At 41.5% G+C, this 15,037-nt stretch overlaps 1 protein-coding gene across 5 annotated transcripts; it reads right to left on the bottom strand.

Annotated features, from left to right (window-relative positions):
* Window positions 1-1,094: 1,094 nt before the first annotated feature.
* On the bottom strand, window positions 1,095-14,300 carry LOC139552271 (paired box protein Pax-8-like). Of its 5 annotated transcripts, XM_071363821.1 has the most exons (13): window positions 14,084-14,300; window positions 13,429-13,594; window positions 9,608-9,736; window positions 8,531-8,696; window positions 8,083-8,280; window positions 7,746-7,822; window positions 7,226-7,351; window positions 6,637-6,803; window positions 5,820-5,940; window positions 5,021-5,257; window positions 4,648-4,749; window positions 3,181-3,267; window positions 1,095-2,237 (listed from the first exon to the last, which is right to left on the bottom strand). In XM_071363821.1, the coding sequence occupies exons 3-13, from the start codon at window positions 9,675-9,677 to the stop codon at window positions 2,167-2,169; spliced, it is 1,422 nt and encodes a 473-aa protein (XP_071219922.1). In that variant the 5' UTR covers window positions 9,678-9,736; window positions 13,429-13,594; window positions 14,084-14,300; the 3' UTR covers window positions 1,095-2,166. The 5 variants fall into 5 exon arrangements, with proteins under 5 accessions (XP_071219922.1, XP_071219923.1, XP_071219926.1 ...); XM_071363822.1 differs by lacking the exon at window positions 13,429-13,594 and having other exon boundaries at window positions 14,084-14,299; XM_071363825.1 differs by lacking the exon at window positions 5,021-5,257 and having other exon boundaries at window positions 14,084-14,296.
* Window positions 14,301-15,037: the final 737 nt, after the last annotated feature.

A 15,037-nucleotide genomic window follows, 5' to 3' on the forward strand; every position in this document is an offset into this window, starting at 1 on the left:
CTGATATGTGATTGAGGTAGAAATTTTACATTTATGATGTGCATGTAGAAATGTTATAACCTTTAAGTGCTTCAGTCTTTTAACCACAGACTAATTTTCACACATGGCATTGTTTGGCAGCACTTTTACTGGGCCTTAAATGTGTTAACTCTTTAACCGTAATGGGATAGTTCAACGAAATGATGTATTCAGGTATTTATTTCCTTAACTCATAAGCATTCTATGGATTACGGAGTGACTGCAATCTGCACTTTGGTTTTGGTAGAAAAGTCCCTGCCAAGAAACGCTAATGATAGCATTTTCTGATGAAAAATGTAATTTTACTCAGCATAAAGTGTGTCTAAAGTTACACATCACACTATTACAATAATGTGACTGTTTTGGAATAAAATGTTCAATACATTTAAACATCCTCTGAATTGTCTGCTTATTGTTTAACCATTGGTATGTTCTAAGGGCCATTTTCAGACCTTCAGGAGCATCAGGTACTGTTGGAACGTCTTCCAATCTTTTTTTGAGAAATAACACTGGTCACTCAAAACATTTATAAAGTATAAATGACCCACATTTTAGATGACGCAAAAACACTTAACTAATGATTAGTAAATGGTTTATAAGGACATTTATTATACATCTTATGAATGGTGTAATGATTAATAGATGATGTATAAACGATTTACTAATCAATTATAAATGCTTCAGCATGAGGAGTTGGTATACAGGGCTACAATCTTACAGGATTGTAGCGAAGTTCTAAGCTGCATGTGTGACACAGAATATTCCAGTTGTGAAATTATTAGACAATAGGAGCTTTGTGCAGCATCAAACAACATTGTGATGAAACAATGATCCTCTCATTGTGACGTCCATTCCTTATTGTGATGGAAGCAGTGGGGAGCTTTGTGTAGGCCTATGTTTGTTCATGCACTGCTTACGACATGCCACAACACTCAAACTATAAAGACTTTAATAGAAACGGGTTTCTTATTTTTTGTCAGTTGATTCTAAGGATATTAATAGGACTTTATTCTAATTTAAATGTTCTCGTGACTCATTAGATGTGCAAACATGTGGGGAAAAGAATGCAATGCAGAATCACTTAGTCATGCTTTATTTAATTAAAATAATTATTTAGAAATTCCATATTTACATCTTCAATAATATTAATAACAGTATAAGAAAAAAAACAGTTTAGTCACAGTTCTCATACTAAACATCAGCATGACAACAAACTCGAATTATCATAAAGAAAAAAAAATTAAAGTTGTTTTGTTTATCAGATACTCAGTCATTAATCCCCACAATATTCACCCCCAAATCATCCTTCTGATAAAATTGCATTTCTTTCTCAAGAGCAGTTTGCCATTTACAATATATACATATTGCCAAACAAGAGTAACCCAGACAGTTCAATTCATGGAACACATTTTTTTTGACAAGGACATGAGGACATTTTGCTATGAGAATGATACCACGTGTGACTGTATTCCTCATTCAAACTATTGGCACTATACTACATTTAAGATCTGGAAGGTTTTGTTGGGTGGTGAGCTCAAAGAGGCTGAATTTTGAATTCAACACAGAGAATCCTGAAAAACCGACACTAGAATGCGAAAGGGACGTGTGTATTATTGTATAAAACTATTGTAAACTTGATGCAAATACAGGAGTAGCTTCACAAAAAAAGCTTTTACTGTACTGTGCCGCCAAAATATCCTGTGATGTCATGAAGTCAAAGTCACATGTCAGAGTGTTGCAAAATGTGCTACAAATAAAGTCTTTGGTGAAACAGCTTTGGAGCGATGTACACACAATGCAGGATTCAGGCCTTTGCCACTGACAAAGTCATAGACATCAGTTGCCCAAATGTATTACAGTGTTTAGAATGTCATGTGTAAACGTATCAAGTCACCCTGGATGAGGCTGTCATTAAAAACAAATAAATAATGAATTAGTTAGCCATGAGAAGGTATTGTCCATGAGTTCAGGGTCAAGCATAGCTGGTCCAGTGTTGCCACTAAAAGTCTTCAATGTCCCTCCGACGTCTTTACTCCCCTGTCCATTATTGGGAGACAGTCCAATTCTCCTCATAGCTTCCTATCCCTTGCTGCATTTGCCTGTTGGTCCCCATTATCAGTCCTCTTGATGAGGGTTGGTCCATGGGAGCTAGAGATGGTCGTAGGCTGCAGTGGATGGTGGAGCGGTGCGGGAGGCCGAGCTATAGTAATAGGGCGAACCTGCAGGGGACGACAGAGATAAAGGAGTTTACCATTGTGGTTTGATTTTTAGCTTGGCTTTGATGGTGTTAGGAGGGACAATGCAACGCAGAGCAGGCTTTCTTAATCCCATCAACCACATGACAATAGCAGATGGTTCAGATGGAAATCTGCCTTGCTTGGATAGTTTGTCCCATGAATAAAGCTGCCTGTTTTGCACCTTCTCTCTGTTAAAGTATGGGTCTACTTGATGGAAGAAATATCACCGAATATTTTGCATTATGCATAGAATTAAGCATTCAGAACACACAAGCATTAATACTGCCTATGTTCCCCGGTGTCGTTAATAATTGGTGAAATCAGCTGGTTCAAGGTGACACACAGACTTGTGACCAGAAAGTCACAACAGAACACAAGTTCTCATAGGCTGGTAAGCTCAGAGAGGGTTACCGTACACACCAAGAGACGGCAGTGGTATAGCACAGACCCCCTGGTAACTGGGTAACTAGTTTCCATGGGGACTAGGGGAGATCCTGATACATGTGACCTGACTGAAACCAAAAGTTTGACTGTACTTTATTTCCTGGTTGGGGTGAGGATTTGTATTTGAGGTTTTCCCATTGATACTCTAGGTTCAAATTCATTGTATCTTAGGTTCAAAGCTATTGAATAAGGTTCAAAGTATAAACTTGACCTGACAGGAATGGTTTGTATTAAAAAAAAACATTTAATTGGAAGCTGGGACTTTTATCTATAACAATTCAGTCTGATCAGCGAAGTGTATTATGAACACTTTTGTCACGTTCACTTCAATCACAACACATCAGCTTTATAAACAGTGTGGTCCTGTGTGGAATCTTTCATCCTTCCAGTACTCACACAACACAGACTACAGTACATGCTTCTAATACTTATGAAGGGTGAACACCCATTGAACACCACTGTGCCTGACTGACTGACTCACCGAGAATGCTGGAGTTGGTGAATCTCCAAGCTTCGCTGTAGGAGGTGTAGGGGGAGTGAGTGTAGGTCTGACCAGAGTAGTCTGCACCTGCAAGGACATGGAACAAAACAGCACATACATCAGATGTACACTAAGAGACATACAGTAACAAACATCATTCAGTAAGAAATTCACAGATGTACGTGTATAGAAAAAAATACATTACAGTCTAGACAATATCAGGCATAACATTTCTTATAAAGACACAGCATTCCTCAAAGTGTTTTTTTGTTGCGTTCAGTTGAGGGTGTTTGTCCTCTTGCCAGCATCTGCTAAGACTTAGCTCATAATTCACCAATGGTTAGGGCATCTTGTAAACCATTAATCTATGGGCCAGGTGGATGGCTGGGGGTAAAATCCCTAAACTCATTGGTGCGTGTGGCTAGTCTCTGCTTCCTCTCTTTAGCGTTTACCCCTCCCCTCTCCGTCCATCCAGAATGCCCTCCTCTCTATCCCTCACTTCCTGCTTCAGCCTTTCAGCCTTTCTCTGTCTCCTCTATTTTTTCTTCTTCTGTTTTTTTACATTCCAATATCTAATTGGTAATTATGTTGGCTGGATTGAATACCCCGGCTTCCCCCAGACCCCCCCCCCCCCTTTCTGTGAGTAATTGTGTATGAACGCTTCCTCACAGCGAGCCCACCAGAAAAATAATAAATCAGACCCTCTCATTTCGCGCTTCGAAGGGCAGACTTCAAATAAAAAAGGCACACACACACACACACACACACACACACACACACACACACACACACACACACACACACACACACACACACACACACACACACACACACACACACACACACACACACACACACACACACACACACACACCACAAAGACCCTCCTCCTCTGCTCTCTCTCTCTCACCCAGGCCCACCCTGCCACCCTGTGGCCCCCCACCCTCTCCCCCCCTCTGGTGGGGCCCCTGGTTCCCATGGTGATGTGTGGTCAGAGGGGCGGCGTGGGGGTGCGAGCAGCAGGGCGGAACCCCCAGCCTGTTCTCTTGTACCCCCTGGGCCCTGGCTGCACCGCCATGCAGTTCACCAGCCGAGCAGGCTACTCATTAACCAGCATGCCTTCCTGTTAATCTCCAATCCTCCCTCCCAGCATTTCGCTCTCCCTCTCTCACGCCCATCCTTGCTTTTTTAGCGTTGGTTTTGGTCACTGCCTTGCCCTAAAAAAATGTTTTGTTTTTTGTCTAAATCCTTCTCAGTGGTGCTTTGTCCTAATAGCGTATGCAGTTTCAGCGTTCCCCAAGGGAAAACCCAGATAGGATCAGGTTTGGCTAAAAATAAAACTATGAACTTCATTTATATAAGCTGAACTGAAAGTAGAGACATCATTCATCTCTTTCTCGGAAATCCCATTTTAGGATGCCATAGCCTGTCTAATAGCCTGTGTGTGTCAAGGGACGGGAGTCTTACCTGCTACCATGCCAGTGATGGCCGAGGATGAGTAGCCTGTCTGGCCACTGGAGGGGATGTGAGGAGGGTAGCCAGGGAGAGTGGAGCTCACCATATCCCGCCCTGAAACAGAGGAGGACAGACCACACACTGTCAGCCTGAGGATGTACACGTACTGTAGCAGTGCAGCAGGTGGATATACACATGAAAAACAAATCAATTCTGTCACTGTCAGTGGTGCTCACCATCATCTACAGCAATTGACGTTCCAGTACAGTACTGCACATGGGGTTTGGTGTGTTGTGGCAGGTGACATGATAAGCGAGTTTAGGCTAAACTGTCTGTATGGACCCCCTACAGGGCGTGGCAATGGGTGAGACGAATGCTTCATTACCTGCTATGAGAGACTGGCTGCTGAAATGGCCGTACACTGGTGCATGATGGGAGAATGAGTTGAACGCATGAGGGAAATGGTTGGAGCTGCTGCAGCTGCTACTGACAGTGACAGGGGCCTGCAATGACTGCAGCTCTAGGAAAGCAGAGTTGGCCACCACATTTGGGGAGGGGCTTGTGCTGGTCACCTCCGGGGACATTTCCTGTTTCAGACAGAGTGGGAGGGGCTGTAGGGGGTCTGAGGTGGCATGGCCAGTGGGTGGATGGGTGAGAAAATGAAATAAAATGGAATTAACTAATATGAATGAATGGATTAACAAATACACAGCAGAATTAGCCAGGAAGCTGAAATTAATGCTTGAAACAAATGACGAGTGAATGGATACTGCATTAGACATACAGCACATATTGTACGTCTGTTTTAAATTAAACTTGAAAGGGTGCTTTGGGCAGCTCGTGATAATAGGCCAAATTAATTGTACAACGCATCAGCAGGCACGGCAAGCTAAAATGTGGCTGCACTGCAGAGATAAACATCAACTGCTATGATAGCTCGGGTCGGAAACAAGATCTATTATCAGATTGATGACAACCGCAGTTGATACAGTCCGGAGTATACACGCCTAAACAGACTGCTATTACATTCACAGATTATGAATGCATTATGATATTTAAAATAACTGCCTTTGTGAATTGGGTGTTGAAATATGCTAATGTTTCCATGTGTGTTCAGTTCAGTTCAGTTTTTCAGCTGATCTTTGTGCGGGGTGAGAGGGCACCGTCCATCGTTAGAGTCTTACCTGTCACCACAGTGTAGCCCTGGTGCGCTGCCAGATTCCGACCAATAGCAGCACTCGATGTTGAGAGGCTGGTCTTCCCGTCTTCTAGGCTGCCATTGATGAGCGAGAGAGGGTACACAGTCTGTGGAGAATAAAGCGGATTAACCATTTGTACGTGAGTGTGTGTTGTGTGTGAAAAAGAGAGGGGGGAATTCAAATAAATAAGGAAATCTTTGACTATGTACAGACTCAGTGAGCATAGCCTTGCTATCGAGAAAGGCTGCCGAAGGCAGACCTGGCTCTCAAGAGAAGACAGGCAATGTGCACGCTGCCCACAAAATGAGGTGGAAACTGAGCTGCACTTCCTAACCTCCTGTCAAATATATGACCATATTAGAGACACATATTTCCCTCAGATTACACAATTTTTTGATAAACTCCCATATCTACTGGGTGAAATACCACAATGTGCCATCACAGCAGAAAGATTTGTGACCTGTTGCCACAAGAAAAGGGCACCCAGTGAAGAACAAACACCATTGTGAATACAACCTATACTTATGTTTATTTATTTTCCCTTTTGTACTTTAACTATTTGCACATCATTACAACACTGTATATATACATAATATGACATTTGATATGTGTTTATTCTTTTGGAACTTTTGTAAGTGTAATGTTTACTGTTAATTTGTTATTGTTTATTTCACTTTTGTTTATTATCTAATTCATTTGCTTTGGCAATGTAAACATATGTTTCCCATGCCAAGAAATGTTTTGCAGTGGAGTTAAGCAGACTCCACCTCTCAGTGCCAATGTGACATGTAGGCCACTGTACCTGCTCGGTCTTGCTGGCTGCTGCAGAGCTGAAGTCTGGTGGGTAGTGGTGGCGGTCAAAGCCACAGTCCAGGTGCTGCGGGGGGAAGTGCTCTGGTCTCAGCTGCTTCCTAGGAACGCCCGCGCTGCCCTGAGAGTCCACACTGTGTCTACAGCTCTCCTGGTCACCTGAGAGAGAGAGAGAGAGAGAGAGAGAGAGAGAGAGAGAGAGAGAGAGAGAGAGAGAGAGAGAGAGAGAGAGAGAGAGAGAGAGAGAGAGAGAGAGAGAGAGAGAGAGAGAGAGAGAGAGAGAGAGAGAGAGAGAGAGAGAGAGAGAGAGAGAGAGAGAGAGAGAGAGAGAGAAAGAGAGAGAGAGAGAGAGAGAGAGAGAGAGAGAGAGAGAGAGAGAGAGAGAGAGAGAGAGAGAGAGAGAGAGAGAGAGGGGGGGGTTATATTGAGAAGTTATTGAATCTATTTGAGTTTGTACATAAATTATGGTAGAATAAATTGTCAGAGTGAATCTTATTGAATTGCATAAAAATAATTATAAAATGTGAGAGGAGGATAGAACATCAGGATTTGGGATTGCATGAGAATTTGTGGGTACTTACTGTCATCATGGCTCCTCTTGCCCTCTTGGCTGGGCTGTGGTATCCCCAGCAGGCCACTGATGGAGTAGGTGGAGCCCAGGGAGTCGGACTGGGGCGACTCTGGGGGAGTGACAGCTGAACTGGGGACTGACAGACAGAAAGGGAAAACGGACTATTATTACTGCAATATTATCGTTGACCATTAGCGCTTAATCTTACGAGCCATTAAGCATGGAGTTTCTTTAGGCTAAATACTACATGATCAGATCATAATGCTAGGCCTTAGTGAAGGCGTGTGTTGGTGCTTGGAGTGGGGGGAGTATTAGTGCTTTGTTAATGACAAGGGTGTGTGTGCGTGTGTGCCTGTTTGTGTGGGTGTCTGTCTCTCTCTCTGTGTGTGTGTGTGTGTGTGTGTGTGTGTGTGTGTGTGTGTGTGTGTGTGTGTGTGTGTGTGTGTGTGTGTGTGTGTGTGTGTGTGTGTGTGTGTGTGTGTGTGTGTGTGTGTGTGTGCGTGCGTGTGTGTGTGTTTGTAGAGACTCACTGAGTGTGTGTCCTGGGCTTAGGCCTTTGCCGTCCAGAGGCAGGTTGAAAGGCAGCTGCACCTTGGTTCGGATTATTCTGGAATAAAGAGCAGAGATTATAAGTAATAATAAATCAACGTTTTATTGTCACATACCAGATAGGTGCAGTGAAATGTGTTTATTAGACAACAGTGTAAAATCTATTGCACCACATACTTTACATCTGCGTTTGTTCTGCTAATTCAAGTTCTATACACTTGTTTAACATGATTTAAGAGATCACAGTTCTTATTTTAAAGGCCCACTTAGTGATATTTATTGGTTTACACATAGCATAATGTAGAGGTTAGTCAGTACCTGTTGATGGAGCTAACACTGGGCACGGTGTCGCTGTCACACACCCCCTCTGCCAGGAGCCTGTCTCTGATCTCCCAGGCAAACATTGTGGGGTTCTGACGCTTGTAATCTGCTATTTTATCAACCACTTTAGGAGTGGCCACCTTGGGCTTGGAGCCCCCAATCACTCCTGGCTTGATGCTGCCAGTCTCGTAGTAGCTGGAAAAGGAGAGAGAGGTTTGTTCAGTCAGAGAGCAATATAGTGAATGTAGGTGGTCATCATTTAGGATTGAACAAAAATAGGTGTTTACATGACCAATGATGTACTGTATAGTGAACCCAGACACTTTTAACAATGGGAGACCGTGGTTCATGGTTTAGGTGTCTTGAGAACACAATAGAGGGCTGCTCACAGTATCACCCTGTTGTGTAAAGGTGTAAAGGTGTAAAGGTGCTATGAGGTGCTCACCGTCCCAGGATCTTGCTGACACAGCCGTGGCTGACACGGAGCTGCCGGGAGATGTCACAGGGACGCACGCCCTGGTGGGCCATGTCTACGATGCGCTGCCGGATCACCTCCGGAAGTGGACGGCCGTTCACAAACATTCCGCCTAGTTGGTTAAGACCCCCATGACCTGGGGGAGGAGGGGGGATGAAACACTTATAAATGTCATGGAACCTGAGCTTACTGCCACCCACGCTACCACCCACACACAGCGCTACCTCACACAGAGGATACACACACAGGGAGGGCAGACTGATATAGGGTCTGGGCAGGTTCTACTTCAAGCTATTTGTTTGGTCTGTGACATGGCTTACTTGGCACCTAATGTTCTGACCTTGATACGACAGATGAATTGATCAAATAAATCACATATTATTTAGGCATCCACTGGCAATATCATTTTCAGAATGCAATAAAAAAAATGATAAAAGGTGGGTCCTTTGGGTTTCCAAGAGAAGATGTTATTGAACCTGGTGGGACAATTCAGCACACACAATTGTGTAGGTCATGAACATAACAATGAGCATATATTTCCTGGAATTTGTTTCACTGTATTGTTTTAAATAAAGTTATTTAATTTTCGTTTTTTTTATGTTGAGGAGACAGGCATGTTTGGTGTGTCCAAGTTTACAGGTAATTGATATGAATGTTGGACAAAAAAATGATTCACTAAACTATAAGTTACAGTAGCATAGGGCTCTACACAATCTATATTGCTGAAATTCAGCATTACAGAGTGATTGAAATGTAAATGAAAGGTTCCCGCGTTAGCGGAGACTGTATTCACGGTAAACGCTGTACAGGCTATGTTGGCTCAATCGGAAATTACCTTTACATTTCTAGAGCGCAATCTGTAACGCTTCAGCGATACAGATTGAATAGAGCCCCTAGCTATCAAACTAACCCGGGTACAGATCTTAAAAGGGCTATATAAAAATGATGACAGAGATGTGAATGATCCACATGGCAGAATATATTTTGTCAATTTATCATGCATAATTCAGTGTTGTTTTAAAAGAGTGGTAAAAGAGGGTAACTGACCAATTAAGTCGGATCTAGCTAGAAATTTCACAGCCTCTGGTCTAGACAGCTCTGTGTAAGTCTTCCACATTCTAGATGTTCTCAATCCTGGTTCTGACCTCTAGATTCCTCTCTCCGGGTTTGGGTTTCCTATGGGACACACAAGGCAGCGAGAGAAGGTAGTCATTTCTCGCAGAGGAAGTAAGTTTATCCTAACTTTGATATGAATGAATGTCACATTAAACGTTATAAAGCGGAGAATTTTACGCGTTTGTCATTTTTTATGTAAGGAGTTTGGGGCCCATAGGCCATGCATAATTTAGGCCCATTCTGGCAAGCGGCATGGAAAAACAGCTCACATGCACAATGATACGATATTGCCATCATTTCGATTTCAAAATGCCCTGAAGTGATACTGTCTAAGCTACAATTCTATAACCTAAATGACAAAGTCAATTATTTATCATCATGTTATATTTTGGAGTTTATTTTTCCACGATTTGGTCAATTATTCGTAAAAAAAAAAAAGTATATCTGCGAGGATAATGAGCTTCTATAGGCTATAGCACCAAGTTCAATGTGAAACCACCTCTCTGACAGGCATGTTTATCACATTTACAATTACGCAAAATAAATGGCAATAATTCGTTTTTTACATTAGAAAAATGTAGCCTACATCGTGAGCATGTTGATCATTTACAATAGCTATATTAAGTCAAATAGCATTTGTGTGGTGTAAATCAGGTTATTGATAGCCTATTTGCGTGCAAGCATACTCACTACATTTCTTCTCGTCTAGACACATCGATGGGCTGTCGGTAGTCAGTTGGTATAATGCGGTTATTATTAAAAAAATATTACATTGAGAGTGATGTAGTCTATGGCAGAACGTGTCCATCGTCTGTATTTTAACTATAGGGATGAATGAAATAGTGATTCCTATGAACATTTTCCCTATAGGCCTATACAATTATTATGGTTCACCAATATGCTCGAGATAATGCGCATGCATATTCATTTGTAGAATAAAATGTATTCCCTTGTGTCGATGCTAAAATGAATAGCCTAACATAGGCTTAGACTACACCAGGTAATACATGTTCTAGTTATAGTTGACCATTTTAATTTACAAAATCAAAAATCGACTTCTCCTTTATGAGGACTTGGAAATGAAGCTGGGGAAAGGGTTTGCCATGTCATTTTGAAAGTTGTCAGCAGCTTCTCTGTCTTTCTATAGACTGCATCAGTGACTTTGTAAGAATCCCATTGCTTTTAATTTAACCCATTCAGCAGCTTGCTTCCTCGCCTTGCTCTTTTCTCAGCCCTTTCCCAGCTTTTATTTCCACATCAAACGGAGGCCGGACGAGGCTGGGTGGGGAGCAGGAGCACCATTAACCGTGCTAGCGGAGTGTGTAAAAATCTCCCCGCCAAGCTTCACCAACCTGCAGGATATTAAAGCTGAGCAACCCCAAGGGAATAAACACACACGCATATACACACGCGCGTGCACTCTCTCTCTCTCTCTCTTCTGTCACACAAACACATACATATACACACACACACACACACACACACACACACACACACACACACACACGCACACACACACACACACACAAACAAAAATCCCTCATAAAGACGATTTATCCTAATTGCACAATTAATAGCCTATATTGTCTCCATTTCGCGTAATTTGTAATGATGCCATTCATTCTTTCGTTTGTTTCCCTTAAAATAAATAATCCCCTTGCATGGTTTTCCTCCTCAAAATGGATTCGAATTTATAATCCACTGTGAAATATATAATTTTATTGATTCTAGACTTCAAATGATGCGGGAACTAGGCCTACTGTAATAGGCGTAAATGCCTAGCCTTTTGGATGAGTATGTACACCTTTGGATTGAGAACACAATCTACAATGTAGCATAAGGAGCCGTTCAAATGCCAGAGGAAATATCTACCATACCTGAAAAAACTGGTTTTGTTCACCTATTTTGTGTGTGTGTGTAACTTCTAACCTTATATTAAATATAATATAGTCCACACAAACTATTGCAGAACCTCTCACTTTCCATTTTAGTTTCACATGAACTTCAATAATGCAGCATTTCTGTTACACTGCACTTTAGTCCCTATATGATAGCCTACTCTTTACATATTTTGTTTTATTCCACTAACTCGCCATTAGGTTATAGAATGAAAGTGTGGCCACTGACCACGATTAGCACAACCCATTATTTAGTCTAAATTCAAAATAAGCAGTTTTAAAAGAAAATGTTGATCACCCCCCATGTGGTATGTCCGTCTGCTAACACAAAAAATGAAGATGCTCACAGGCTATAAGGTACAATTATGTATCAGCCACTAGAGATCGATTGCCTATATTTGACAACTTCGGTTGACTATCCTATAGGCTACTCCTAACAATTGTAAACAATATTGTCACGTAATTTGATTAGACCCATAACATTTAAATGTAGGTAATTTAGCAGACGATCTTTTCCAGAGTGACTTATAGTGAGTGCATACATTTCCGTACTTTTCCCTTACTGAACCCACAACCCTGGCGTTGCAAGCGCAATGCTCTACCAACTGAGCCAAACGGAACCCAATAACCCCAAAACCTCTGAGGTGCAATGCTGCACTGTAACTTCTGAACGGTTATTGTAACCCCTGACAGCGGGTGCTATGACAACATGAAAGAAGATGGCGCGTCTGAGGCGACAAGAGGGTGTCATAATTTATGCCGCGGGGTAGACCGGGTGAAACGTAAACAAGCCATACCATTCAGCTCCCCACCGTTCCATCATTGGCACAATTGAAGTGACAATGACCACGGATTGGCCCAAATCTATATCTGTCAGCTAAACTAACGTCCAATTAACTTGACAAACCCTCCACGAGAGAAGGAAAATCAGTTATTTTTGTTTAGTAAATACACGCTGGATTTATAACACCAGGTTCAACTTTCAGAATTGTTGGCCTGATCATTGATTGTTCGATTTTTTTTAATGTTACATTCATTAATTGACATTTTGTCATACCTTTTACAAAGATCCCCCTGAAATGAAGGAAAATAAATGTAATAACAGTGTATAAAGACAGGTGCACATGTTATTCAATTATTGATCATTCGGTTTTTATTGACTAAGATTCTTGGCCTTCCTAGCTGATCTCTGCTCTGATAAGAGAAACATTGCTGTATAAACTTTATAAACTGTATAACCAGCCATGGACTACTCAACTTTGCTACTGTATTCAGAATTCGTGGGTATACAGATATTACAACAAAACATAGCCTGTTTCTGTTAATAACGTCCTTATTCAGTATGAATAATGTCAATGTATTAGAGAATGAAACAACAAACACTATTCAAGTGTTTCATAAGCACCCGTAGGCCAAAATGTCGTTGTTGCTGAAATACAGTTTATTATCAGCATAATCACTCAATTACTTTAAAAGCTTTTCGTTTTCATGCCATAGGAAATCCCGGTGAATAATGTTAGGTATTTTTAACGAAACTTGGATAGAAAATAATTACAGGGATTATGAATTTATTCCGTTGTCAACGCCTGAGCATAAACTATTAAAGGCTGATTTCTGTCAAGGTCTCTGAAATATTTTGTCATGCCTGTACTGCATTTTTTTGGTTGCTTTGACAATTAAATATTTCATATTGATGAATGATTTCAGATTTTTCTAAGGAACATTTTAACAAAGTATCTGTTTATTTAGGCTATATTTGAGTAATAGCTACTAAATGCATGTGATTATCTTCTCTTTAGCCGCCAAAATACTATAGCAATACGAGGGAAGGGAGTCTCAGATCTTGTGTTTTACCTCGTCCGGTGGTGTTGGACATATCTCTGAGGTCTTTGTCGTTGGGTGTCCTTGACAAATGCAAGAGGGTCCACGCTCTCTCTCTCTCTCTCTCCCAGTTAATTAGATGTTTTTAGTCCATGTGGGGCCTCGCTTGGCATGAATGTGTTCCTGAGTGCACTCTTTGCTGCAAGAGGACATTGTAATAGTTAATATGGGGTTCTTATGAATACTGTTAAGTAATGTTATGCCGTAGTGTGGCATAGTATTAAAATATATTAGCGCCCGCGTTGCAGTTTCAATTTGAGTCTTAAGTCCCCGTCGCCGCTCTTATTTAAAGAAATATATAGGCCTATATAATAAGCCAAAACAAAAAAGCACGTTTCACTGCTTATCGTAGGCTAGGCTTTGGATCTTTGTTGGGACTACCAATTAGGAATAATAGGATCTCGATAGGGACTACTCTCTCACACTACTTAGTGAATGTAACGGGACTCGATACTCTAACTAAACGATCAGCCAATACATTACTCATTGTTAAGCTTTTACACATTTCCAACCATTTGTTAAATATGTTAACAACCATTCACATTTGCCAACACAGTGATGTACCCATGACTAGCCGTTTGCACATTGCGTTCACGATCAAAAGCACCTCATTGGTGCAAATAATTACCTTCGCCTTGCAGAAAAAAGGTCCGGGCAGATATCCTTATTATTATCCAATGCTAGACCACACTGGAGAAAATGAAACCTCGGCCGGGGAGATCCAAGTCAATCTTTGATAAAGCGTCTGGTATGATACTCTCTCAACAGGCAGAGGTGGTGTAGCTGTTCACGACTTGCTACTAATACTGTGCAAGGTTTTATCCAACAGACGCTCTCCGAGGCGCGCAGTGGAGATGGTGCGCCGCGGCCATTGGATGATGGAGTCGAGGGGAGTGCAGTAGAACTAAGGGTGAGGTGTGGCTATTTGAAAAGAGGGTGTCACCTTTCCCAAAACCACATGGATGACTGATTTTGTGTTTTGAGTGGCATTCCACCCAATACAACACACTGTCTTAGCGAAACAGTAACGTTTACGGAAACACTTGTCAAGGAGTCGGTTTGTTTTCATTCACCCCCAGCGACAGCTTCGCTTTGATTAGATTGTGTACAAGATGTGACACGATTTCCGGGGGTCTGTGAATTCCGGTTAATTTGGAGTACACTGTTTTCACACACAATTTGGAACTTGATTTGTTGTGATCTGTCACAATTTATGCTATCACATGACAGGTATATGTCCCCTTATTTGAGTGATAAAATGAGTAATATAGGACTATACCATGTCAGGGACATGGGTGAAGCCTATATGTTGTAGATGTTATGCTTAAATCATAAAGTTTTGTTTTGTGTTGTACCCTGCATAAGCACATCAGATATAGAGTATTATCTACTTACAGTCACACTTGACTGATATAGGACAGCTTATTATTTCGTGTCAGAGGACTTCAATTAAAAAATAATGGATCAAATTAAAGGTTGAATAGCCGATTGCTAGTATTTGCTACTTTTTACACAACTTTCAATGTATTAAATATGGATGAAATAGGCCATGTTTGCCCACAATATTGATTACATGTATTAC

This window comes from Salvelinus alpinus, chromosome 24, assembly GCF_045679555.1.
Source record: "Salvelinus alpinus chromosome 24, SLU_Salpinus.1, whole genome shotgun sequence".
NCBI lineage: Eukaryota > Metazoa > Chordata > Actinopteri > Salmoniformes > Salmonidae > Salvelinus > Salvelinus alpinus.